Source organism: Nelumbo lutea, chromosome 6 (assembly GCF_056320005.1).
Source record: "Nelumbo lutea isolate HS-2025 chromosome 6, American lotus-T2T, whole genome shotgun sequence".
NCBI classification, from domain to species: Eukaryota; Viridiplantae; Streptophyta; class Magnoliopsida; order Proteales; family Nelumbonaceae; genus Nelumbo; species Nelumbo lutea.
Genome location: NC_142689.1, coordinates 60286626 through 60313786, shown reverse-complemented (window position 1 = coordinate 60313786; position 27161 = coordinate 60286626). Strand labels below are relative to the sequence as shown.

At 35.8% G+C, this 27161-nt stretch overlaps 2 protein-coding genes across 5 annotated transcripts; one reads left to right on the top strand and one right to left on the bottom strand.

Moving 5' to 3' along the window:
* The first annotated feature begins 724 nt into the window (after positions 1–724).
* On the top strand, positions 725–2608 carry LOC148849133 (B-box zinc finger protein 20-like). Of its 4 annotated transcripts, none has more exons than XM_088948578.1 (4): positions 725–930; positions 1133–1349; positions 1433–1909; positions 2027–2608. In XM_088948578.1, exons 2-4 carry the CDS (start codon positions 1164–1166, stop codon positions 2303–2305), a joined length of 942 nt encoding a protein of 313 aa, XP_088804704.1. In that variant the 5' UTR covers positions 725–930; positions 1133–1163; the 3' UTR covers positions 2306–2608. The 4 variants fall into 4 exon arrangements, with proteins under 4 accessions (XP_088804704.1, XP_088804706.1, XP_088804707.1 ...); XM_088948580.1 differs by having other exon boundaries at positions 792–930; positions 2057–2608; XM_088948581.1 differs by lacking the exon at positions 725–930 and having other exon boundaries at positions 1017–1349; positions 2057–2608.
* A 5533-nt stretch (positions 2609–8141) lies between these two features.
* On the bottom strand, positions 8142–8543 carry LOC148849132 (uncharacterized). Its single transcript, XM_088951391.1, has one exon. The coding sequence runs from the start codon at positions 8541–8543 to the stop codon at positions 8142–8144; it is 402 nt and encodes a 133-aa protein (XP_088807517.1).
* Positions 8544–27161: the final 18618 nt, after the last annotated feature.

Genomic DNA, 27161 nt, shown 5'->3' with positions numbered 1-27161 from the left:
ATTTCAATTCATTAACAAAAAGTTATTAAAGTTAATAAAAATAACTTTGTCTAACAACTATTAAAAAAAGAAATTAATAAAAATTAGCAATTCCTAAATTAAATATTAAAATACATTTGAATTCTATTTAAAATTAATTATTATTAATAGGATAATTAAAATTAATAATAAACAATAAAAATTATTAAAAATAATAAAATAAAACATGTGCATTCCATATAAAATTAATTAAAATAATAAAACTACCAATGACCTAATTAAAAATGTCATAAAACTTTTTCTTAGTTAGAGATGATCATTTGTAACTTAGCCTAACCTAACTAGACCTATAGGGATGATAGTTTTTTCGTCTCTATCAACTAATTGGCTTCCTCAACCTAATGGGATTGAAGATGCATTATCAATGATGGGGGCGGGGATAGGAATTAATAGTGATACCTGACCGGGATTAAAAATATTAAAATTCCAAAAATAATGTATACATGGATTGTACTCAATTTGATTCAATCTAATAATGTATACATGGATTGTACTCACTAAAATAAAAATTAATTATTTTAAATAACATAGCATTATAGGTTTCTACTTTTCACTTTCCTTTGATAAATCCCGTGTATAACACGGGTGCCCGCTAGTTATAGAATAATACGAAATAATAGACCCGAAGCCATTCTTTTTTTTGTAATTTTTGTTTATCTATATTATATTTTGAACTGGCTCTGTTGCTGTTCCATATAGTGAGTGACACATTGATCATTTAAATATTTTATATAACAGACTAACAGTGGCTCTGAGAATTCAGATGGTTAAGACTTCAGATGGATTCCCTTTCTAGTCTCCTTTTTAACAACAGATACAATACAATCAACAAATACCAGAGAGAGAGAGAAGATAAGACGACGATCAGTTGTTGAGTTCAATCGGCTGCAGGTCCACTACAATCCCATATCAATCTCATCATATTTTATTTATTAATTTATTCATTAAATCGAGCAAAAGTGTCGCCTTCTTCCTCTTATAAGTCGACACTTCAATTCCCGATTTTGGCTCTTGATTGGTTCTGTGAGTGAGTTTGGTTGAAGCTCCTCCTTTTCTCTTCTCCATCATTCTTTGTTCATTTCTCTCTCGCCAGGCTAAAAGCAAATCAATAAATAACATACACAATGAAGATCCAGTGCGACGTTTGTAATCAAGATGAAGCCTCCCTGTTCTGCTCCGCCGACGAGGCTGCTCTCTGCGATGGCTGTGACCGCCGCGTCCACCACGCCAATAAGCTCGCCGGCAAACACCTACGCTTTTCTCTCCTCCATCCTTCCTTCAAAGAAACCCCTCGTTGCGACGTCTGCCAGGTTCTTTCTCTCTCTCTGCTCTCAAATTTCCAGAGCTTTACATTGTTCGTTTAATTATTTTTCTTCCCTTTCTGTTCTTGTAGGAGAGGCGCGCCTTTCTGTTCTGTCAAGAGGACAGAGCTATTCTATGCAGAGAGTGTGACCTTCCCATTCACACGGCCAACGAACAGACCAAAAAACACAACAGGTTTCTCCTAACCGGCGTGAAGCTTTCTCCCTCCTCATCTCTCTATTCCACCACCAACTCATCCATCAATGTCTGTGATTCTCTGAAAGATAAGCTAAACAACTCAAAGCTTTGCTTGAAAAAGAAATCCTTGCCGCTTTGTTCTGGAGCGGTTGTTCATCCTACACCGCCAGTAGTTGAGAAACCGTCACCTCCACCACCGCCACCGCCACCACCAACTACTGCTACTATTACGACTCACAAGTCGGATGATCATCCGGCAAGCGGAGGGGGATCGACCAGTAGCATATCGGAGTACTTGATAAAGATGTTGCCGGGATGGCAAGTCGAGGACTTTCTTGACTCCTACTCTGCCCCCCATGGTTTCTGTAAGGTTTGCACTGTGCACCGTTTTTCTTTCCCCTCCAGAAGACCCAACTGGGTAAAAGAGAAAATAAATGAAATCTAAACCTGGTTTTTTTTTTTTTGTTGATTGTTGGTTTCATTTCAGGGTGATGATCTATCTCCGTTTCAAATTCAGGATATGGATCTCGAAAACAGTTGGAGCTTCGCTGCTCAAGATATGACGATCTGGGTACCTCAAGTGCCACAAGCCTCAACCACTCCTTACTGCTTACCCAACGAAATCAGCTTTGAAAATGGATTTAAGGAGCTAAAGGAGGCAAACAATCAAAAGACTGCTGCAAACAAACGGTGGAGAGACGACGGAGGTTTTACAGTCCCCCAAATTAGTCCGCCGTCCTGCAAGAGATCTACACCTTTTCGGTAGAAAAATCATTCAAATAAGACAGTTTAATATATCTCTGCGCCATTTTGATGATTTCGTGAGTCCTGATATTTCAAATTTCACTCCACTTTCTTGTTTCTTTTTTCTGTCCCCCTCACGAAACTAGGTTAGATCCTCTGTTTCACTGTGTTCGGTGTGCTCTGTGCCATGTGGGTTTGTTTCATTTCCTCTTTTGCTTTGGATTTGGAATGGAAATCTGTAAATATCAATACGTAATGCTTTTCATCCTTGTACTTAATCTGGTGAGCAATATTGATACAGGGAATGCAAATATGTTTCTTCAAATGTAGTTCCAGGAATAGAAGGCAATAAAGCGGAACTCTTTTTGTGCTCTGGGGTGGATTTAGTGAGAGAGAGAGAGAGAGAGAGAGAGAGAGAGTTTATTGAACCAGTTTTATGGAATCTGTTTCATTCGTTGATTCATGGGGAGTTGTACCAACTACCAACCATCGTCGTAAGCAATTCTTAAAATGGGATTTTTGTTTGAATTCTTCTTCTCCAGTCTCTGGTTAGGGAAGAGTGAAAGGGAGGAGAGCGGGCCACTATACGCTCTGTCTTTTCATGTATCTTCATTGATCATTCATTCATTCATTCAGTATTGCCGCATCCCCCTCCAATTTTCAACTCTTGTTTGGTCTAAAATACCCTTACAGAAACACAGAGTCCATGAAAATCCAATTTGCAGTACTACTCCATCACTCCCCAGAGACATGTTTTCATGCCTAAGGGTTTCATTTATTTCCCAATATTCAAACAATAGACAAAGAAAAAGAAATATGCTTTACATCTTTGAGGCTGATTAATATTTCTCTTGCTTTCATACTCTTCTTCTTTACATTTCTTTGATTGATGGATTCTAGTATACAGGAGATAGGACGAATTGAGAAGATCTTTCTTATAGCTCGTCAAAAGGCGCATTGAATTTTTGGCAGATGTATGTTTTTTTTGTGCGTCTGTTCGTGTAGGATACTTCATTTGAAGCTTCCCGAAATCAGTCTAAAATGAATTTCTCGCATATTTTTAATGTACTATTTTTTTACGGTTAAATCTTCTGCGAATTAAATAGACCGAAAATCATTCTTCCCAACTTATAAACAGCCCAAAATCCACGCAATATCAATGAGGCCCTCAGATTTTGTTTTCTTTTCCTTCAATCTTGCTTACGTTGGCTGGTTCTGTTCTCTTTACTCCTAAATTTATTACCAATACAAAAATTGTTAATAAATAATGTGAGGTAGTGGTACATGAACAATATATTTTTTATATTTAGATGCTAATTAAAGAATCATCACGCATTCATGCTAGCACCAACTTGTCAGTTTGGTGTTTTAATTTATATCAAAGCAAATTAATATTAATTGCCTGTTCTATAAAATATAAACCATGCCGGTAGTTGGTTTGTTTTTCATTATGCCCATCATCAAAGTGTGAGTGGGATTCATATTCATCTTTGTGATAAATTAATATCCTGGAAGAAAAAAGGATAAAATAATAGAGATAAGGACTGAACTTTGTTAATTCTCAAAAATCTGATATTTTCACAACAAGAAGTTGTTCTATTTATAGAGTTAAAACCAAACGGATAAGTGCTTGAAACTAGGAAGTACAACCATCAATTCCTAAAAACATGCAACTTACTCCTAAATAGACCTGTTCATGAGTCGGGCCGGGCCAGGCTCGGGCCTGGCTTTGACTCTTTATTAACAGAAAACAGTTAGGCCCGAGTCCGAGCCCGGCCCGACCAACGGGCCTATAACTTGGGCCCGAGCCCGGCCCTGATAGAAAGCCCGAGCCCGAAGCCCGACCTAATAAAAGAAATTCAAAATTTTCCCTATTCAAATTGACATTTTTTATTTTAATTTAGATGTTTTTTCCCCTATTTAAATGAACAATGAACCTACAAGTGAATCAATGACCTCAAATCAAAAAATGTATTCAAATAGACATCACATAGGGTTTTTTCTTAGGTTTAACTATAGGTCGGGCCGGGCCGGGCTCGGGCCGGGCTATTTTGGCAAAGCCCGAGCCCGGCTCGAATTTTATGCGGGTCGGGCTTTTTGGCCCGAGGTTAAGCCCGCGGGCCAAAAAGCCTATTCAAGCTCGTCCGGGGGTCGAGTCGGGCCAGGCCGTCCCGTTGGGCCACCCGGCCCATGAACAGGTCTACTCCTAAAGCTACGTATTCTCCTATAGACCAGGTAACAGAAAAACAAACTAAACCACTTAAACAAACTCCTATTGACGATGACAACTTAACAGAAAAACAAACTACAATCACTTAAACAAATTCCTATTGACGAAGACAACTTAACAGAAAAACAAACTACAACCACTTAAACAAACTCCTATTGACGAGGACAATTAGGAGACTTAGTAAATATTTCAACAATTATCCCTCCCTTAAACTGAAAGTTTTCAAACATTCAGTTTAGAAAAAACAACGAACTCTCTTCAAGCTGGGCTGTCCAAAGTGGAGACACCTAGCAGTTTTCTAAACTTCACAAACGATGCCAATTTGAGAGATTTGGTCATTATATCAGCAATCAGGTCTTCACTCTTGCAGTAGACGAGATCAATGACTCTTTCATTTGTCAGGTTCCTTAGGAAGGGAAACTTCACATCTATATGCTTGCTTCTTCCATGTAGAATAGGATTTTTGGAGAGTTTGATGGAAGAATTGTTGTCACAAAAAATTGTTATAGGCCCTTATCGTTCAAAGTTTAGCTCTTCTAGAATTTTCTTCAGCCAAATAGCTTGATAGGCGCAACCTGTTGCAGCTACAAACTCTGCTTCAGTTGTTGACAAAGTGACAATTGATTACTTTTTTGAAGACCACAAAATAGCTCCAGAACCAAGCATGAAAACATATCCTGAAGTGATTTTCCGATCATCTAAATCTCTGGCATAATCACTGTCAGTGAAACCGAACAAATCTGACTTTTCTCCTTTCTTGTAAACAGCTCATAACTAGGAGCCCCTTGCAAGTATCGAAAGATTCTTTTTGCAGCTAAGAGATGAATCTCTTTCGGACACTCCATGAACCTGCTTATGAGACTCACAACATGCATTATGTCAGGTCTTGTAGTTGTTAAATACATTAGACTCCCTACAATTTGCTTGTAAAGAGTGCTATCAATCTTCCTTCCTTCAAGATTTCGAACAAGCTTCAGAACCACTTCAGTTGGTGTGCTAACAGAACTACAATTTTTCATTTGAAACCTATCCAAAATTTCTTGCACATACTTCCTTTGTAAAATAAAAATTCCAGCTACAGATTGCACCACTTCAATACCCAAAAACTAATGCATCTTTACAAGGTCAGACATATCAAACTCAATCATCATGGACTTCTTAAAACTTTCAAACATGGCACTATCATTTCCAGTGAAAATAAGATTGTCGACATATAAGCAAACAATGAGCAATTTTCCTCCATCTTCAATCTTTGTAAAAAGTGTGTGCTCATATGAACATTTCTTAAATCCCTCTTTAGAAAAATAAGCATCTATACGACTATACCAAGCGTGTGGTGCTTGTTTTAGCCCGTATAATGCCTTTTTGAGTTTATAAGCCTTATTTTCACTTCCAAGCTTCACATAACCAAGAGGTTGATCAATAAATACCTGTTCCTGCAGTTCATCATGCAAGAATGCTGATTTTACATCCAATTGGAAGATAGGCCATGAATGTTGAGCTGCCAATGCAATCACCAATCTGATCGTATCATGTCTTGCGACAGGAGCAAAGACTTCTCTATAATCCACTCCAAATTCTTGCTTATAGCCTTTAGCTACTAGGCGTGCCTTGTATTTGTCAATTTCTCCATTCTCCTTCAATTTTGTCTTGTACACCCGCTTGACACCAATTGTCTTGTGCCCTCTTGGAAAATTAGTCAACTCCCAAGTGTTGTTCCGTTCAATGGATGCAATTTCTTCGTCCATTTCCTTCTGCCATTTGGATTCTTTGACAACCTCTTTGAAAACTGTAGGATCACAATCCGAAAGTAGAGCAAAATATGTAAGTGGGTCCTCAGATTGGTCAATTTCGGTTACCTCATAATCAGTCATCCATGCAGGCCTTCTTCTAACACGTTGAGGCCGTTCTATTGCTGTTGGCGAGCTTGGAGCGTCTGTCGGACCATCTGGTGGAATTTGTTGATCATTTTCTATTGGCTGCTGCCTCTCCTCTTCGTTGTCTCTATCAAAGTTGACGAGTATTTGCTGTTTGACAACATTGTTGTTCCATGGTCAAAAACTTTCTTCATAAAAAACGACATCACGACTGATAACAATTTTCTTATTGATAGGATTGTAAAGCTTATAGGCTTTTGATTGATCACTAATACCAAGAAAAATGCATTTTTCTCCTGTGTCATCTAGCTTTGTTCTCTTCTAGTTTGGAATATGAGCACAGCCAATACACCCAAAAATTCTGAAATGATCTACTCCCAATCTCCGTCCGCTCCATGCTTCCTCTGGAGTTATATTTTGAACAGCGAGTGTGGGACACTTATTCAAAATATGAATGCTTCAGTTAACAGCTTCGGGCTAGAAGGTTTTTGGAATGCTGCTCCTCTGCAACAGACTTCGCACCATATTCAAAATAATGCAATTTTTCCGCTCACAAACTCCATTTTGTTGAGGCGTGTAAGTTGTCGTGAGTTGCCTCTTGATTCCATGGGTCTCACAAAATTTTGCAAATTCAAGTGAGTTGTATTCTCCACCACGATCAGTGCGAAGTACCTTTATTGGGCTACCAACTTATTTCTCAACAATCACTTTATAATTTTTAAATGTTGCAAAAGCTTAAGATTTTTCCTGCAAAAAATAGACCCATACTTTTTTACTATAATCATCAATGAAGGTAATTATGTACCTCTTACCTCCGTTGGAAGATGGATCAATTGGCCCGCAAAGATTAGAATGAACCAGCTCCAACGCCTTTTTCACTCTCCATGATTTTCCTTTCGGAAATTGATTACGGTGTTGTTTGCTAACAACACATTCTTCACAAACTTCAGATGGAGCTGTAATTTGAGGAAGACCAATCACCATATTTTTCTGTTGTAGAGTCTTCAGTCCACCAAAGTTTAGGTGACCATAGCGAAAATGCCATAGCCATGTTGCATCCTTCAATTTGGCTGAGAAGCATGAATGAGTGATGCTGTGGAGATAAAGCGGAAACATACGATTCGCTATCATGTTAACTTGAGCAATTAAGCCTAACTTTGCATCTTGAATTCGACAAACTCCATCTTTGATAGAAATCTCGCATCCCTTCTCTTGCAGCTGACCCACACTAAGCAGATTGGTGTTCAAGTTTGGAACGAAAAGCACATTGGAGATTGTTTGAGTAGAATCCCCCTTGGTTTGGATTGTCACCCTTCCTTTTCCCATAACTGAGAGTCTAGAATTGTCACCAAACTTCACATTATCGCGAAATATTCATCCAAATAAGAGAATGTCGACTTGTCTCCACACATATGATTGTTGCAGCATGTGTCTAAGTACCACAAATTCTTGTTGGTTTCCTCCTTTACATGACAAACCATTAACAAGGATACTTCTTCTTCCTTCTCTGCAAGATTAGACATTTCTCCATATTGTCTATTTAAATTAGTTCGGCATTCAGACTTATAGTGGCCATACCTGTGACATCTGTAGCACTCGACATTGGACTTGTCTGCTAACCTTGGTCTATATGTAGTCGAGTGGTGGTCTCCTCGTCCTCTTCCTCTTCCTTGAACTTGGTTGTCTTGATGTTGATGTTGTTGTTGGTTTCCACGATCATTGCTTTCTCTGCCTCAGCCAGTACCTCTACCTCATCCTCTACCTCGTCCTCTATCTCTCCTTGGTGCCGGATGATTTTCTGTGGAGGCCTTCAAAGATTGCTTCTCTTTCTCCTGCTGGTTGATTTTATGCTCATAAATCAACAAAGAACTTTGTAATTCGTCAATTGAAAGTTCATCAATATCATGAGATTCTTCTATGGAACAAACAACAAAATTAAATTTTAGTGTCATGGATCGAAGGATCTTCTCTACTATGGTGACATCCTCCGTCTTGTCGCCGTGGATCCGCATCTTATTGACGATTGCCATTGTCCGTGAAAAGTGATCTGTGACTGACTCTCCTGATTTCATCCGTAGTGTTTCGAACTCCGAATGAAGTGCTTGAAGCTGCTGCCTCTTTGCCCTTGCCGAACCTTGATACTTTTTCTTCATGGAATCTCAGATGTGCTTGGACGTATCCTTGCAAAGAATGGTTTCCAAGATTGAACGATCAATGGCTTGGAAAAGATAATTTTTTGCTTTGAGATCCTTCAAACGTTGTCCTTCTAATTCTGCTTTCTGCGCATCTATCACTGTTGTGCCTGTTGCTTGTTCTGCTATTCCGTTGGAGACAACCTGCCAATATTCTGTGGATCTCAAGAAGTTCTCCATCAACATACTCCAATGGTCATAATGACCATCAAAGCGCGGGATGGCAGGTTGAACGAAGTTATCAGTAGCCATACGGGATGAACTTTGTGACACTTCCACACTTTTCTCTCTGCAATACAAAAGACAGGAAGAAAGCTACTGCTATACTCTCCCCTTTATTTCATGACTCTCTCTTAACCTGGCTCTGATACCACTAATAAATTAATATCCTAGAAGAAAAAAGGACAAAATAATAGAGACAATGATTGAACTTTGTTAATTCTCAAAAATCTGATATTTTCACAACAAGAAACTGCTCTATTTATAGAGATAAAACCAAACGGATAAGTGCTTGAAACTAGGAAGTACAACCACCAACTCCTAAAAACATGCAACTTACTCCTAAAGCTACATATTCTCCTATAGACCAGGTAACAGAAAAACAAACTAAACCACTTAAACAAACTCCTATTGACGATGACAACTTAACAGAAAAACAAACTACAATCACTTAAACAAACTTCTATTAACGATGACAACTTAACAGAAAAACAAACTACAACCACTTAAACAAACTCCTATTGATGAGGACAACTAGGAGACTTAGTAAATATTTCAACACTTTGTAGTGGAGATCGCCACTTTGAGAAGCATAAGGCAGCCAACTCAAATGTTTAAGATATATGGCCAAACCAGATCAATCGTCACAATGGAGATCTATTCGAAATTGTAACTGCTTTGGCCACCGATTTTTTGGTTAGTGGTATAGTCGTTCGGTTCAAATGGATGATCTACTAGAAAAAATAATTCTTTGGGTCAAATGGGTTGATGGTTTCATTGTCCAAAAGTAGGTTACTGATTAAATCAACAATTTTTAGTAAAGGAACGGTTTAGGGGTGAAACGAAACCAATTATCTAAATGGTTTTTAGGTTGAATGGTCTGATCATCTAAATCAATGACGATTCGAAAACCATGGTCCTGAGAGGGCTCTCTGCATGCATGGGCTATCTACTATACAATACATCTAGTGGAAGTGGCATAAGAAATTAGCCAATTCCTTTGAATCTGATGGAATAAAAAATAAAAACAATCAAACACAGTAGTTTTTACTTTTTAACTAGTTCACATCTGCGCCCACAATATTCCACAGCACATCCCGACCTTGTATTGGGAACATCTCCTGATGATGTTTCATCATCTCTCGACCTAATCATCGGGAGATGTACCCAATACAAGATTGGGATGTGTTGTGGGGCATTGTGGCTCGTGGGGCGCAAATGTGAACTCACTTTTAACATAATTCAGTTAGAGGTGTAAATTGGGCTATGCCGCTCGACCCGGCATGCGGGCTGTGCCAGGCCCAACACAATGGTCTGTGTCGTGCTGGGCCTAAGGTTTTAGGTCTGTGGGTCGGGCCTGCATGGCATGACCAAGCGGGTCGTGCCACCCACGGCCTGTGTACCAGCACGGCTTAGCCCGCGACTGGCCCAACACGGCCCATATATACTATTTATATATATTTTATATATTAATATATAATATAATATAATATAATTATATATTTATGTCTTTTATATATTTATATATATAATATATAAGATATTATATAAATTATAATTATATAATAATATATAGTATATAATATATTAATAAAATAAATAAGTGTTTTCAATTTTATTATACTAATTTATTTAACTAGTGTATATATAAGCAATTATAATATTATATACATCAAAATTCATATAAAATTAAAATTTTAAGTTTTTTTTCATTTTTTTAAATAAATAGGCAAAAATAACTTTAACCCAGTCCATGGCCTAACTTTGGCCAAGGCTTGGCCCACGGGCCAATCTAGTCCACGGCACGGGCTCATACGGGCTTGGGTCATTTGACATATCGGGCCGACCCTCAAACTATTCACCAGGGAGGGCGGCACGGGCCACTTTACACCTCTAAATTCAGTGTAGTTCTTTCAAACCAAACCTATGACTTGCCAAATTGGGCGGAGCTCTCATTGTTACAGCGGTGGTCTAACAAATAATTCTTCTTTTATTTTTGGTACAAGTGCATCCCAAAGTGAAGTCGGGGGCACAATTGGCCGAATAGTCAATCAAATCAGATGTATGCATGTATGTAGCCTGCAGTATGATTGGAGATTGTAGATTGGCCCATCCTCACCCATAACTCTTGAATTGCCTCGAGCAGTCTGAAACCTGGGTGGGCGGTGGGCCATCTTCCATTGGGGTCACGGTGATAGTCACCCGGCTGGACCCAATTTAATTTCACGTCCACTGGACTTTATACTCATGAAATTAAGGAAGTTTGGGAGTGTTTGTTTGAAAAATAGGTGTTTATTTTATTAAGATCATGTTTAGGAGTATTTAAGTTAAAATTAAGTGTTTAAATATAAGTATTTATTCAAATAAGTATTTATTTGCATTTGGTATCTAACTTTTTGTATTACATGTTTGAGAGTTTTTTCTCTCATAAGCATTTGAATAAGCATTTGTGATTATTTTGTCCTTTATTTTCTTTTTAAATTTTCAAAATTTATCCTTTGAAAGAACTTTCATTAAATTACTTTTATAAAAACACTTTTATGAAAGTACTTTTATAAAAACTCTTTTACAAAAGTATTTTTATAAAAACACTTTTACGAAAGTACTTTTACAAAGACACTTTTATGAAAGCACTTTTTTACTTTTATAAAGTGCTTTCATAAAAGTTTTTTTTGTAAAAGTACTTTCATAAAAGTACTTTTATAAAATTCAACTAGGGGTAATTTTGGAAGAAAAAAGTTGAATAAGTGCTTATTATATAAGCACTTAAAAAAAGCTGAAAATTTGGACTTAAAAAATAAGCCCTTATTTTTAAAATAAGCACTTATTTAAGACATATTTTTCAAATACCAATAAGTTCTTAATGGCCCAAATAAGCACTTATTTTTAAGCACTCCCAAACATGGTCTAAGTGTTTATGAGAGTTGCTAAAAAAGCACTTGTTTCAAATACGGGTAGTATAGGTATTTTCAAAATAATGTGGTGGGTCAAGACAGGCTAAAAAGGAAATAAGTGCTTATTGCAAGGTTTTTAAAGTCAGACCAGACAGGGAATCATTCCAGGGACCGGTTCCTGGGTTGAATGGTCTAGGTGTCCAATTCGAATGGACGACCCATTGTGACTTAAATAAATAAAAAAAAAGTAAAAAAAATGACAAAAAATCATTATCTGATTCAACGGTTTGACCGCCTCGATCAAAAGATCCCTGACCAAATCAATGTTTTTTTGGCCAAAAAGTGAGTTTTGGCCAATTAGACCAGTCTGATTTTGAAAACCATGGCTTATTGAATAAGTACTTAAAAATAAATTCTAATTTTAAATTTTTTGAATTAACCAGTTATCTTATTCTCAAAGTAATCATTTAATCCCAACCCAAATAAACACTTATTTTTAATCACTTTTAGCCTAAAATTTACAGATAGATGTTATATATCATGGGTCCATCTTTTCTCCCCATCCTTCCTCACCTGAGTCACAGCCAGCTATGGGCTTCAATTTGGCAAACCTTATCTCGAGATCGATTATATGATTAATTCCACTTTTAGCTCTTAATTAAGTAATTACAGGCTGGTTATGATTGGACCCATTTCTTATGAATGCACTAGTTATTCTCAGTTACTTTTGAAGTTAGGGGTGGGCTAGAGCCAGGGTCTTTCTGATAAGCAATTTCTGCTTTCAATTCCTTCCTAGGAAATTCAACCTTTGGCTGGGGTTTGCTTTTACTATTTCTGTTTATAATAATATAAATTGGACTGATGAATTTCTTGGTTTTATTTATCAACTAGGTTGAGAAGACTGCTGAAACAATGAATTTTCTCATGGGCTTGCTTAAAGTAAAATAAAATAATTAATACATGCAAGGACTATCGACCCAAAAAGTATAAATATTTGGACCAGATCAGACATGCTTTTATTGAGAAAGCCACGAGATCTCTATGCTATTTATAGGAGGTTAAGGAAGGGTTTTGTAAATTTTAGACTTTATTCATGCTTTTTAGATCTTTCAACCGTACCCTCTCAAAATCCATAGCGGAATGGATTTTCAAAAGCCAAACTCTCCGGGGCACATGATAATGCAACACATGATAGTGCTTTTGTTGAGAAAGCCATGAGATCTCTATTGTATAGGAGATTCAGGAAGGGTTTTGTAAATTTTAGACTCTATTTATGTTTCTAGATCTTTCAATCTGTACCCTCTCAAAATCCATAGCGGAATAGATTTTCAAAAGCCAAACTCACCAGTACACATGATAATGCAAAACTCTCCCACACCCTACCCTCCCCAATCCCCACATGTGAGGGTGGATAGGGTTAGCATGTTGATTCTAGAACTTACATACATCTAATTTCATATTATTTCTTATCATATAAAAATAATAAATAAGTAAAATAACATGAATAAGCATAAAATATTCTAATTATTTGATTAAAGCATATAGAAAATACACAAATAATCAATTATCCATTCACATATAATATAGAAATTGTGAAGGTTAGGTTTAGCCTAATAACATGCCTATACAATTTGTAAAATCCCAAAACTCATATCCAACCCCAAAATCAGTTTTTCAATGTAAAAGAGCTCGCCCCATTGAGATGGATAAAGCGGGGTATCTGCCGACTGCACTTATCATAGAGCGGAAGTGGTAGCTTAATTATTATAATTATTTTTTTTCTTTGCTTAATGAAATTTAATCAACAGAGAGAATGCTGATTAATGGGACCACGCAAATTAAGTTATAACCATCCAATTAACAAAAAACAAAATGTATTCATTCAACTTGTCAAATTGTTCATATGTAGGACGTGATGGACTGATTACTGGGAGTTGGGACCAAGCAAATTAATTAATAGGGTATTCACATTGATGACATTGGCCTTTGTCCCCTTGGGTTTGTATGGGTCAATCATGCGTAGTACCGTCTACAGAACCCACCGTCCGAAAACGAGTCCAATGATGGCCACAGCCATCCGAATTTGAGTCCGGATTAAGTGCATCTGAATCTGAATTGATGGTTGTTCAATCAAGTATAGTGTATACATGCCCATGCCCTACAAATATAAAACCACTCCATTGCTCTCACTTGCCGTGCATCATATCAAACGCAGCTAATCCGGGTTCTACCCATTACCTACGTGAATGGGTCATGGGTCCCAATTTCATCAAAGCAGCTCAATTATTAAAGGAATTCAACCAAAGTTTGAGTCTTGCCTTTCTGTTCTCACTTCTCAGTTTTATTTGAAATTACATCTGCACCCTATATACACATCTCAGTGTGCATTGACAATATCTCACGTATATGTCATTGAGAGATGTTTTTAATATATGATTGTGAATTCATCTTATTCACTGGCTTAACTCCTAATATCGTGTTGATTCTACATTTACCTAGTAGGTGTTTGGATTTAATGTTGTTTTTTCAAAAAACGGGGTTACACATTATTGTGACAACTAAAACCCGTTTTTTCAAAAAAATGCTTGATATTTGGTTGTGTTTTTTCGAGAAATGTTTTGTCAGATCGTTTTCTAGAATTTGAAAAATGTACGATATGAGAAAATGCTGCTTTTGGTGTTTTTTCGTTGTTCTTTTTTTGTTTGTTTCTACTGTTGCTAGTAATAGTATATTGACATGGCATTGAAAAACATATGTGACAGCAACAACAATGGTATCAAATAAAAAACAATAAAACTAAAAAATGTTTTTTAGAAAAACGTCATGCCAATGCAACATCCTCTTTTCAAAAAATGTCTCTCAAGAAATAATGGCAGTGGTTCCAAACACCACCCTAATTGTATACTTGGACATATTCATATAAAGTTATATTTGATTTGAAGTAAAAGGTAGGGAAGGAAAGTAAGGGAAGCATCAAATATATACACACCTAGTATAAGTTTCCTTGCCTTTTTTCTTCTTTTCCCTACCTTGTTCAAACCAAATACAACCTAAATGTGGATAGGTTGAAGTATTAATGGTCAAAAGTGGAAATTAAAGGAAGTTGACGTGGATGGATGGTTAAGAATTAAGACCATGGTTTCAGCTAATGGGGTCATCAACTTGTGCCTCTCTCTCTCTCTGGACTGTGGGTGGAATAAAGCTGAGGAGAAACCTGATCGAGCTACATTATAATAATTAGACAGCAGTTGTAGTTGGGTGGCTCTATGCACAAGGATGGATGGAATGAATGATGGATCGGGTAAGATAAACGGGATATAGAAAATTGTCAAGTTGGGCCTGGGCTAACGTGGGTTTTGCAGACAAAACCCAGCTTTTATTGGAATTTGCAGCCAGTAGCATTTGCAACAAGTTGAGATTAACAACTCGGGAAAATTCCAATCTGTGGACTGGATGTGGGTGGAGAGGTATAATTGGATGTGCATCATCAGGCATCTGCCATGCAACATCTCATGCCATGACTCGTTGCCTCGTTGCCTTGGCGCTCTTCCACACAAATCTGATTCCTGTCATGCCACATGAATTAGGATATGGCGAATAAATTAATGGTCCGTTTGGTTTGTAAGAATAGGGGTTTAGAATCAGAATCTGAATGGGTTATTCTAATTTTAACTGTTTGGTGGGACAGAATTAAAATTCCATTTTTATTTTTCGTAGAATGGTCTTCTTCCATTTGAGGGAGGGGTCATTCTCTCTTTCTTTTTTGGGAATATTGAAATCTCATTCCAATTGATTTCAATTCCTATCTGAACCAAATAGATTACGGGAATAGACCATTCCGATTTTGATTCTGAAGTATGATGATTTTGATTTTGCTTTGTCTTTTAAAGGCTACACAATGGATAGTCCATCCCCCAGCCCAGGTGTAGACAAAATTTGATTCCAAATCTCCACTATATCCATAGGAGACCTTACCAACCAACTGATCATTGGCATCTTGCGTGATGATTTTGATTTTGACAATAAACCAAACAAACCCTAAATGATAAAATAATACCAGAGATGGCCATTTTGCCTGGCCGGGTTTCACCTTCTCTTGTGACAGATCATTTTATAAATGGTCTAGCCATATCTGCAGCCCTGGTTGCCGTAGCACCACTTTCCTTCCATCTATCATCTACTTGAAAAGAAAGAAAAAAAAGCTGTGGGCACTAACTGCTTTAAGTGGGGGTGGGGTTGTAATAATTTGGAAAAGTGGGTGATAACTTTTCTTTTTTTAAATCTATATCTATATTATATTATTAAACTACTATAAAAAGCATAAATATGGTTTTAGAATTTTTATTGACTCAAATACCTTTCATTTTGAATTTAGGCATTTTTTTTATTTTGGTGGCAAAAATATAATTTCAATATCATTATTCACTTTATTCAATTCTCTTTCATTATATTTCATATTTAAGGTAGGGCAAGTTTCTTAAACTATCCCTACTATTTAGTTAATTAACAACTATTTAACTATTGTCTTAAACCACCTCTATTATTTTTGACAATTGACTAGCTCTATCCCTGCCATTAGTATCGGTTAATGTTTTATCAAAATCCTTACATGTGTTGTATTTTTTTTTTGGTAAATCTCTTAAACTACTACTGTTCACAAAATTGACAAATTGTACTCTTATTATTTACAGGTTGTCTTAAGCTATCCTTAAGTTTTTTGACAATTATCTAAAACCACATTTACCATTAATTTTCTGTCACACCGTTTAGGATTTCTTGTTTCAGACTTCAGGTTTGAGGTTTAACTTTCCCAATGAACAGGTTCAAATGGCTCAGATATCCAACGATTTAAAAAATAAATAAATAAATCAACGAATAACTTCAAAAGCGTATTCAGATCAAAGCTCTAATAGTGTTGCAAATATGGCCAAAATTTCCCCGAGGAGAGGCTCTAAATGCTCAGGAATAGTTGATCCTTATTTTGCAGGTGGTCCCTTGGATTGAATCAAAGAAAAGCATCGGAAGAAGATGAAGTTGTCACAGCTCCTCAAGTAGCGGATTCTGTTAAAAGGAAAAACTTGAACAGGGGTCTCTCTCAATCAATGGATTTGGTGTAAATGAGAGTAAACCCTCAAACTGGATTATTGGAGGTGGATTTCTTTATTCTTGAGAACCAGATTTCCAATGTCTAATAGCTTGGCGACATATTTGTTGGAGGGAATCGAAATGATATTGGTCGACCACAAAGGGGGACCTTCCGGATTTCGTTCGATGCTAAGAAGATTTCCTTCTCGGTTGACCTTGACAACTCCGACCAAACCCTTAATTGGCTTTTCTATGTTAGCGACCCACACTACAGTCTGTTTTGACATTTCGTTTTTTCCGTTAGTGTTTAAGGATGATTTCAATTATCAAAAAACTTGGGGGTACTTTAGCCATGGTTTTCAAAACTAGACCAGACCGGAAAAACCGGGAACCAATTACCTGACCGGTTCCGTTTTCCCCCAAAATCGCTTTTTTCTCCAAAATAGTTGATTTTGGTCAGCAATCTGCTGAACCGACCAGTTAACTGTTCGAACCATTCGAACGGTTTTTACCGCTTTCCAATTTTTTTAATTTTTTTATTATTTTTTTTAAATTAATTTTTTATTAGAATGGGCCGACAATTCGGGTCAAATGGTCGGCCGTTAGATCCGATAACCAGACCCTTGACCAGTTCGGTCACTAGTTGGTTTTTAAAAACCATGACTTTAAGACAATATGTAAACAGTAAGGGTAGACTTGGTCAATTTCCTAAACCACAAGGGTTATTCAATAAATTTGCCCTTTTATTAATGATCACTTGGAATATAGAATTTAAAACTGATGGGAAATGAAACCATTTTCCCATATATTGGGTGGGTTGGTGGTTCAATCTTTTAGGTCAAATGGTCCAATGCTTGATGTATAATTAAAAATAAAATCTTTAAAATAGAATAACAAAAATTTATGGAATGATACCATAAATTTAAAATCAATCTGAAAATGAAACCATTTTCATATCTAGATAGTAGGTCAACGGTCTAACCCTTCGAGCCAAATGGGTCAACCTATGATGCCATAACTAAGTAATAAATATTAAAAAAATATATACAAACTCAAAGAAAAATATAAGATTTGTATAAGGCATTTGGATACATTTCTAGTGTTATACATTCATCATATTAAACAAAAAAAAATATGAAAATAAGAACTATTTTTATTCATGATGGAAATTAAATTCAGGATTCAAAACCAACTGAAAAAGCAAAATGTTAATTCAAATAGTTCAACACATGATGTTATAATTAAATAATAAAATACATATAATTCTAGATAATGTAGAAACTTGTAGATAAATTTGGGCATATTTTATAATATTATATATTCATCATATAAAAACAAGTGTGATAAATGAAAATTATTTTCGTTAATGATGGAAATGGAATACAAATTAGGAATAAAATAAAGAGTATTAATGTCAAACACATGACCCCACTAAATGGTTCAATGCTTTAATTGGCTAAGTCACCACAAACAACTGGTTTGGTGGTAAATGGACCTACAATCTTAAATTGGGTAACAGATGGATCAAGCTAATCAATTGATTTGACCACAATATTAAAAAACCAAAACTCAAACAATACATTGGAATTGCATTTCTTCTTAGTAATTAACTTTTATTATGTCCTAAATTAAATAATTAAAAATAAAAATATAGAAATTATTCATATATTTTATATAAAATTTTAAACATGCCATTAATATTATATATTCTTTGAATTAAACAAAATATGTTTTAAAAATGAGATTTATTGTTGGTAAAGATGGAAATGACTAAAAATATATAAAAAACCAAATTAATGTCTTAACCATGCATGGTTCATTGACATGGGCAAATAGGTTAGTGATTCAACAAATTAAGTCATTTGGTTGTTGACCAAATGAATGTTTATTTTTCTTTTTTTGCAAAAAAAAAATAGTGGTTTAGGTTAAAACATACTCAAAAGTGACAAACTAATAAATCCAATTGTTTGGTTTAACCGTAAGTTGAAAATATTGATAGAAACCATAAGAACATTTGAAGTTAGGTCTTTGAGAAAGACAATATATCCACTAGTACACCATGCTTTGATCACTTCTTTATTACACAAGTTCTAATTAAAACACTAAAATATTATTATCGTCATCATAAGAACATTTGAATACACATTGCTGGAGTTTACAGTTCATTTGAGTCTGAGATGGGAGCAAACACTATTCTGTTGAGTTTGCAGCTTAAACATACTCAATTAGATTTGTTAATTTCTTGTTCAATATTTCAAGGAAAGCTTACATATTTCATCCAAACCTATCATCTAAGCCTTGTCCTAGCTATATATAATCTATGATGCCATAGAGGCATGATATCTAAAAAACATTAACCAATCAAAACCCCCAGTGAGTTTTGATGAAAGTCACCCTAATTGGTTACCACTTTCATGATATTGGTTGATTGGTTACAAGTTTTTTCGATATCATGCCTTTCTATTATCATATTCAAACTTATATATTTAATTCAATTTAGTATCATATCCATTGTTAAATCATAAGTACTAATTGGATCATTTCTTACTATTTCAACCATTTCTCAAGGTTTTTTTGGAAATTTGCACTGGTGTAAATGTATGGGGGTGCAAATAAATTGAGTGTGAATTCTGGTTGGTTTTTACTTCAGATTTATCATTCTTTTGTTTGCTTTTATAAAATAAAATGAGAAGTAAAATGATATGCAAGAGAATGGAGGTTAAGCCTAGGGTTATTTGTTTCATTGTTTGGGAGTGAGATAGGAAGCAAGATGATGTGGTTCCCACTTTGAATAAGAGAGAATTGAGGTAAGAATAAGGTATTGTAAATTTTGCATCAATTTTTAGGATGCAATATTAACACTGCTAATAAGCACAAATGAACAAAAAGTACAAATTTTGCATCAGATAGGAATACAAACTGTAATTACAAACAAAGAGATGCAAAACTAACCTAGGTTAAAATTTGCATCCTGTTCAAATTTGCACTGCAACTGAATGCAATAGGAAAGCTTACATTGTTGAAATGTATAAAAATAAAGGGTAAACTCCTTAAATCTCCCTTGAGTTTTCTGAAAAAGCCTTAACCCACCCACTCACCACTTTGACCTGTCCTTAAACCTCCCTTGATTTTTGGGGATAAAGGGACTTATGGACCCTTTCCGTTATTTTACTGTTAGAAATCTAAAAGCAGCCGCTGCCCTTATATAAAATCATCTAATGTTTGATGACTGAAATACCCTTTAAACCTTTAACCAAAAAAAACCCCAAGTCTTTAACCGAAAAATAAAATCAAATACCCTTAAATATTTAAACATATTTATTCGTCCTTATTAACAGTTCAAGGGTAAAGTTATAATTCAAAAAAAAAAAACAGAAAAAAAACCACTAACTTGATTGGAGGAATTAGTATGCGCATAACAAACAAATACCTTTGTCCACTTAAAAGTAACAAAATGGGTCTTTATCCTCAAAAAGTTGGGGGAAATTTAGAGAAAGGTCCAAGTTTAAAGGAGGCTGAAGGTTTTTTCAGAAAACCTAAGGGAGGTTAGTTTAAGGGCTTTACCCTTAAATTTGGGTCTCTAAAATCACTCAGATGTGAAGTTTAGGGTTTGCCATGAGATAGGGTTGACCTTGGCAATCAATTTGCTCTCTATCCCCATATTTGTAATGAGTTTTGTTTCTGTTAAAGGTCAAGTCTTCCTTTGTTGGCATTTCATGATTTTCTACTGTATTGTAGAGGTCTCACAGGTTTTTTCTCCTGCTGATCTCTTTTCTCTATATTAGTAATTTGGTCTTCATGGGTTATTTTTCTTGAAATATAATATTCTTACTGAACGTAATTTGATGGGCTGTAATCCGAAGCCTTTTTAAGGCTTAAAAAAAAAATCCAATTCAATCCCACTGTTCAAATCTCGATGTCAATGAATCAAAAAGAAATCATATGTCATGCAATTACTACATGGGCATATTCTTTTGATGAACATTAATCTTGTACTAATTAAAGAGACAAAACAAACTAGATTAATATATGACTCCAACTGCGTCTCTTCTCATATTCCCTTTGTCCAATGCTTTAATTTGGTCCCATTTGTCCATTCATTCTCAATTGCGTCCTATAGCTAAAAGAGGAACTCCCACTTTCTATTATTCTCCAACGTGGTCTTATGGAAGGTAGTAGACAAAAATGTTTGGGTTTAGGCTTTAGAGTGTTCATATATTTTCTTTTTGCAGTTGGAGGAATGTTATATATTGCACTTAGTTACTAGATTCTTTCTTAACCACAAAAAGAGAAGAGACAAAACCCATATAACTTAGCCACCAGACATGCTTAAGTATTGGGTCCCACCACTGGTTGAACAGTTATGAATTTCAGCACTTCCTCTTCAATTGGGTTCGAACAAAAGTGGTATCTATTTGTTCGAATTCGAATTCGAATCCAAATCCACTCAAAATTAAGTGGGTTTAATATATTACACAAAAAAAGGTTATAGGTTCAAGTGAAATTATTCACGATATGTATATAAATTTATTTTTATTAAAAATGTTAAGTTCAATTGATGAGATTCAATTTGAATTCAGATGTTTTCTCGGATTTGGCACGTCAATCCAATCCTATCGCATCCATTTGGAGTTTGAAATTTTACTGCAACTCTATAATTCATAACGGCAAATACTTTTATCCTAAAACATCAATATCCATCCATGAATTGGCATCAAATCCGAGATGATACCTACTCCAACTGTATTATGGGACTAAGAATTCTTAGGATGTGCTAAAGAGTCATTCTCCCTTTTTTATCTTTTTTCTTTAATGCCGAAAGGGAAAGGAATTCATTGCTCAATATAATCAGAATACAAATGATGACTAAGAAAGTCAAGACCCTCGGCCATTTAGTAACATGAGACAAAGAAAGCTTGAGAAGCAACCAAGTAGAAAAATGAATTGAGTAATGAGGGATGCAATAAAGAATCTCTCTCCAGTCCGTGATAATTTGCTGAATTGGCCAAAAAGTAGTAAAGTTGCTATCTAACAAAGAATCAATGACAATTTTCGCATCATCTTCCGAAGCCAAATGGTTGAAATCCAAAAAGAAAAAAAGAATAATTTTCAAAGCCTCAAACAAACGCTTCAGCTTGTAGAGGGGAGTCTACTTGATGTTTATAGGTCGCCCAATGATAAAATTACCCTGGTGGTCATGAAGAGCACAGCCTGCACCAACAGCTTGACCATTAATTTCCCCATCAAAGTTTTTTTTTTTATTTTTATTTTTTGATATAGTGGAAAAAGTACAAAAGAAAAGACCAAAACAAAGGAAACAAACAAAAAGGATACACCGGCTACACAAACCGAGGGTAGCCCTCTCCCAAACGTCAGCAAAACACAGGAAATGCAGCTTCCTCCGACTTGACTCATTCACCAAATTGTTCTCTCAATGACCCACCCACGTTTGCCGGACAGTCAGCATCTTGGTTAGACTCTTTGAAAACGTGAATGTATTGGATACTCAATCCCCACTTCTCACAAATCATGTAACACTCTTCCATGAGAGATCGGCTTCTATCACGGCAAATTTAACCTATGCCCACATCGTTTTAACAGCCTTTTTTAACTTTGCATTGGAAATATCTCCTTATGAAATAAAGTATACAAGTACGAAGATATTTTCAATGCAAAACAATAAAGGCTGTTCGAACAGGATTTGCCCTGACTGAAACCAAACTCCATACCTTTTATATTCCATGGAGCAGTGTCTCCACCTCTGAGGGAGTCAATAACAAACTTCGAATCCTCCTCAATAATGAAATTTGCTCTTCTGAAGTCTTTGGCAATATCGTGGGCTTCAAAAGCAGCCCAAGTCTCTGCAATATTAATGGAACACAGGCCCACTCTTTTGCACCTCCTCGCCAAAATCTCTCCTTTTGTCATTTATCGCTGCCACCCCATCATTTTTCCTTGAGGCATTATAGTCAATTTTCACCATTGAACCCATTGGAGGGATCCATTGCACCCAAATTTTCTGGGGAATTTTCTCTTGCTTGTTAGTATTGTAAATAAACTTAGACTCCTCCCATTCATCCTTAGCTTTCTCAAATAGGTGGGGGAATAATATTGTTATTGAAGACCTCATTCTTATTCTTCCAAAGCCTAGGTCCATTATACGTGTGTTCTTATACTTTTGAGTTTTGGTTCACTCTCTCCCACCAACATCTCATATTATCTCCCTCGTGTATGGGCCTCAGATCCACCCAAAGAAGAAGGCTCCATACCTGTTTGGCATATTCATATATAGTTTAACAAGAACAAGAAGAACTTTAATTTCGACAGACAATTTAAAGTTTATGCTTTGAAACCATTATTTCTGGTAGTGCTAGTGATCAAATGATCTGATGTCAACAAATTATAAGCTGATTTTATGGTGAAATCCCCTTTTGGGTTAGGGTACCAGACCATCAAGTCCTCTTTGTCCTCAGAGGGTATAATAATGGTTTTCATTTTGTTCTAAATGTCAGTCCCTAACAGATAACAAATCTTGGTTTCATCCCATCTCTTTCTAGATCCATCCATTAGGTCTCTGACTTTCTCAACTGTATTTGTGGTTATACTATCATCACCTCTACTAATTGTAGGGTGACCTTCAATCTAATTATCTTTCTATAGGTTAATTCTCTTCATTGCCCAAAACCCAATGGATTCCTTTCTTTGCATTTGCTTCCCAAAAGTCTATGTTCCTTAGATACTTGGCTCTCATTACCTGGACCCATAAGTTTGAGGATTCTGAAATGATTTTCCACCCTAATTTAGCTTGACAAGCAACATTCATCCATTCAGCCTTTTTGATTCCCCATTCACTTTTGGATTTTGGTGCACAAAGAAGACTCCACTTTAACAAGTGAATAGGTTGTCTTATCATTTTTTCCCCATTAAAATTTCTTTTGAGCCCTATCTGTTAACTTCATATTTGCCTTTGGAATCTTGAATGCATGCATGGTAAATATGGGCATCATGTTACTTGTGGCACTAGTTAGCGTAACTTTTTCCCTATTGTAGATAATGATCTTTGCTTCCATCCACTTAATTTCCCCTTAATATTTTCCTCTATTTTGTTAAATTAAAGTAGTCATGCAGACTCTCCCCTCTATGATAGGGGCCACCAAATAGGATTGTTTCTTGGGTTTTTAGGAATATTTAGAATCCTAGCTATTATCCTTTTATGTCTTACATGTGTATTTTTTCAGCAACAAAGGTTAGATTTCCTTAAATTTAGGAATTGACCGGATGCCTTTGCAATTTTTTCTGGCATTTCTTTAATTTTTAAGGCATTATTGATGGTTTCCTTGGTAAAAACAATGCAATCATCTACAAACTGAAGAATGGGGATACTCGGCCCTGTTCTAGGAGTAGTGAAACCTAAATTGGCATCTTTTTCTTTAAAACACACCATTATAGTTAGAGTTTCCCCACACAGAACAAAAAAATATGGAGATAGAGGATCCCTCTGCCTAATATCTCTTGTCGGATTAAATTCCCTTGTTAGGGATCCATTTACCAGAACATGGAAGGATATAGTGGTTACAAACTGCATTACCCAATTAATCCATTTACCATTGAATCCAAATCTTCTTAACACTTTTTTGTAACAAAATCCAATTCAAGCCTATCATACACTTTTTCCATGTCTATTTTACAAGCTAAGGTGTCAATTTCCCCCGCCCCCTTCTTCTTCATTGTGTTGAATAACTTATGAGCTATGAGAATATTGTCAATGATTTGTCTTTTGGAAACAAAAGCACTCTGAAGTGAGGATATTACTTTATATAGATATGGTTTAATTCTTTTTACCAAAATTTTCACAATTTTGTAAATGACATTGCATGGGCTTATAGGTCTAAAATCCTCCACCTTGTTTTCATTTTTAGTTTCTAAAATGAGTGCAACAAAGGGTCCTGTTGATTTCCTTTGTCACTACCCTAGAATAGAAAAAACCTTTTAGTCTCCTCAACCAAATTTCCTATGGTATCCCATTACTTTTTAAAAAATAAAACATTCAATTCATTTGGGCTAGGGGATTTTAGGTCCTACATTGAATTTAGGGCCTCCTAAATCTCGGAACCAGAGACTTCCTTTCCTATCTCATCATTTTGTTCATTCATGATTTATGGAGTAATTAGATTAATTACCTCATCCACCCCCTCTATTCCAATCATATTTCTTCAAATTTCTGTGTTAAGTGCTCTTTTAGTCCTTCCACATCTTGGATCTACATTCCTTCGTCTTCTTTGATTTTAGAAATTATTTTCTTATTCCTTCTCGTCATCATGAGGGTGTAAAAGAATTTATTATTCCTATCCTCTAATTAGATCCAATTTAGCCTCAATTTTTGAGCCCAGTGAGCCTCCTCTCAAAGGAGGATATTATTTAATTGTTAGCCCTTTCTTTATTTTGAAGCTCCTTTTTGCTTGGGTTATCTAAGATTTATTGTTGAACCTCAACCAACATTCCAATCAGGCATTTTATTTTTATCCTAGATATTTCCAAATATGTTTTTGTTCCAGTTTTTAATTTCATTGACTATGATGTTTCTTTTTATAACGAATCAGATCCCTTTCCATCCTCTCACAGATGTACCCCAAGATCTCATTGTAATGTCCTTTGGGTCCTCTCTGTCACTCCACATGGCTTCAAATTGAAATGGTTTAGGCCTAAAGTTTTGAGAGCTTTCCATGTTGAGAATCAATAGGGAATGATCTGAGGCCATAAATAGAAGGATCTCAAGATCTGCATTTGGGAATCTTAAACGTCACTCATTATTCACCAAGACCCTATCAAATTTTTCATGGACTTGTTTGGATCTCCAAGTATACTTACTTCCTCTTCCATTTATCTCAATCAAATTACAATTATCTATTAAATCATTAAATGTCCTTATCTGTAAGGAGGAAGCTCTTCTACCTCCAAATTTTTCATCACTTTTCCTTATGGTGTTAAAATCTCCTACTACACACTATGGACAATTTACAGTGTTTTCAATAGATTCAATAGCGTTCCAAATTTTAGGTTGATCCGCTCAAATTGAAGGGGAATAGACAAATGTACAAAAAAAAAAAACAAATCATTTTCATTTTATCCATAACCATAGCATGTACCAATCTATCATTCAAAAATAACACATCTACAACACAAAAAGAGTTTTTCCATAGGATCCAAAGACCCCCCTATAATCCATAAGTGTTAACAACAAAATGTTTATCATACCCCAGAGTAGTTGCATGACTAACACTAGTTTTTATTAAACAACAAAAGTCAATTTTGAAAGATTTATCAATGAGGAGCTTTCTTCCTTCTCCCCTAAGGTTCCATACCATGCACTTCATTACTGTTTGTGAGATAACTGGGGCCCTTACTATCCCTGATATTCAACTATCCATCCTTTCCCTACATATCGACTAGTGGAGCTCTTGGAGTTGAAGATATTGCTGCCAGCTCTTTATCCTCCAGATCAGCCTACTTCTCCCATTCGTACTCTACATCATCCTTTCTCCTTCTGCTTCCTCAAATTTAACTTCACCTTCCTCACCCATGAGGTCGTCTTCTTGATCTTCCTCGTGTTTTGGTATAGGCACGTCCTTGCTGCTTTCATCTAGAGCAACTTTCTCTAAATTTTCACTTACAATATCATTCAAATTTCTGCCAGAGGGACTAGATTTTTTGAAAGTAGTTGCACTACACTTGACTTAGCCTTAACCACCCACTTGGTTTGTTTTTGTTCATTGGTGCCAAAACTAGGTCAGACCATACGGGTTTTGTTAGTAAATTTTGATAATTAGGGCTTTCCACTATTCAAACCTTGAGAAATGGTTCCTAGAGGTTTTTCTTTTGTGCTCATCCTGCATTGGTCTATCCAAAGTGAAACTCAGATTGAAGCCTCTACACACGAAAGGCTTCTTCCTCTTTAACTTATACCCATTCATCAGAACCAAAGGCTTTGTTAAATTTACTATAACACAAACACATGAGTAAATGGCCTACAACTTTCTTTCCATATTTGGGTCCCACTTAACTGTAGTTCTAAGTTTCTAACATCTTTCAGAATAATTCAAGGTCCTCGTTGGACTAGAATTCCAGCAGGAGTCCTAGAAGTCTGATCCAAATTTTGGCCTCCTCAACAATTGTTAAAACGAATTAAAGCTACTTTTGTGCTTCATAAGCACAACATAGTTTCCATTCACAAACCATGGACCATCGTCGTCAAAAGATTCAAAGTCTTCCTTGCTTTCAAAGGTAATCAAAAAGAACCCATTACCTATGTGTTTAATGTCCAATTTGTTTTTGATGCCCCAATCATCATGGACATTCTTTGAGAAGACCTCTATTGGCACCG

Coding starts and splice junctions, on each gene's coding strand:
- LOC148849133 (XM_088948578.1), top strand. CDS start 1,164: ATGAAGATCCAGTGCGACGTTTGTAATCAAGATGAAGCCTCCCTGTTC. Junction 1,350..1,432: donor CTCGTTGCGACGTCTGCCAG/GTTCTTTCTCTC, acceptor CTGTTCTTGTAG/GAGAGGCGCGCCTTTCTGTT. Junction 1,910..2,026: donor CCCCCCATGGTTTCTGTAAG/GTTTGCACTGTG, acceptor GTTTCATTTCAG/GGTGATGATCTATCTCCGTT.
- LOC148849132 (XM_088951391.1), bottom strand. CDS start 8,543: ATGAAGAAAAAGTATCAAGGTTCGGCAAGGGCAAAGAGGCAGCAGCTT.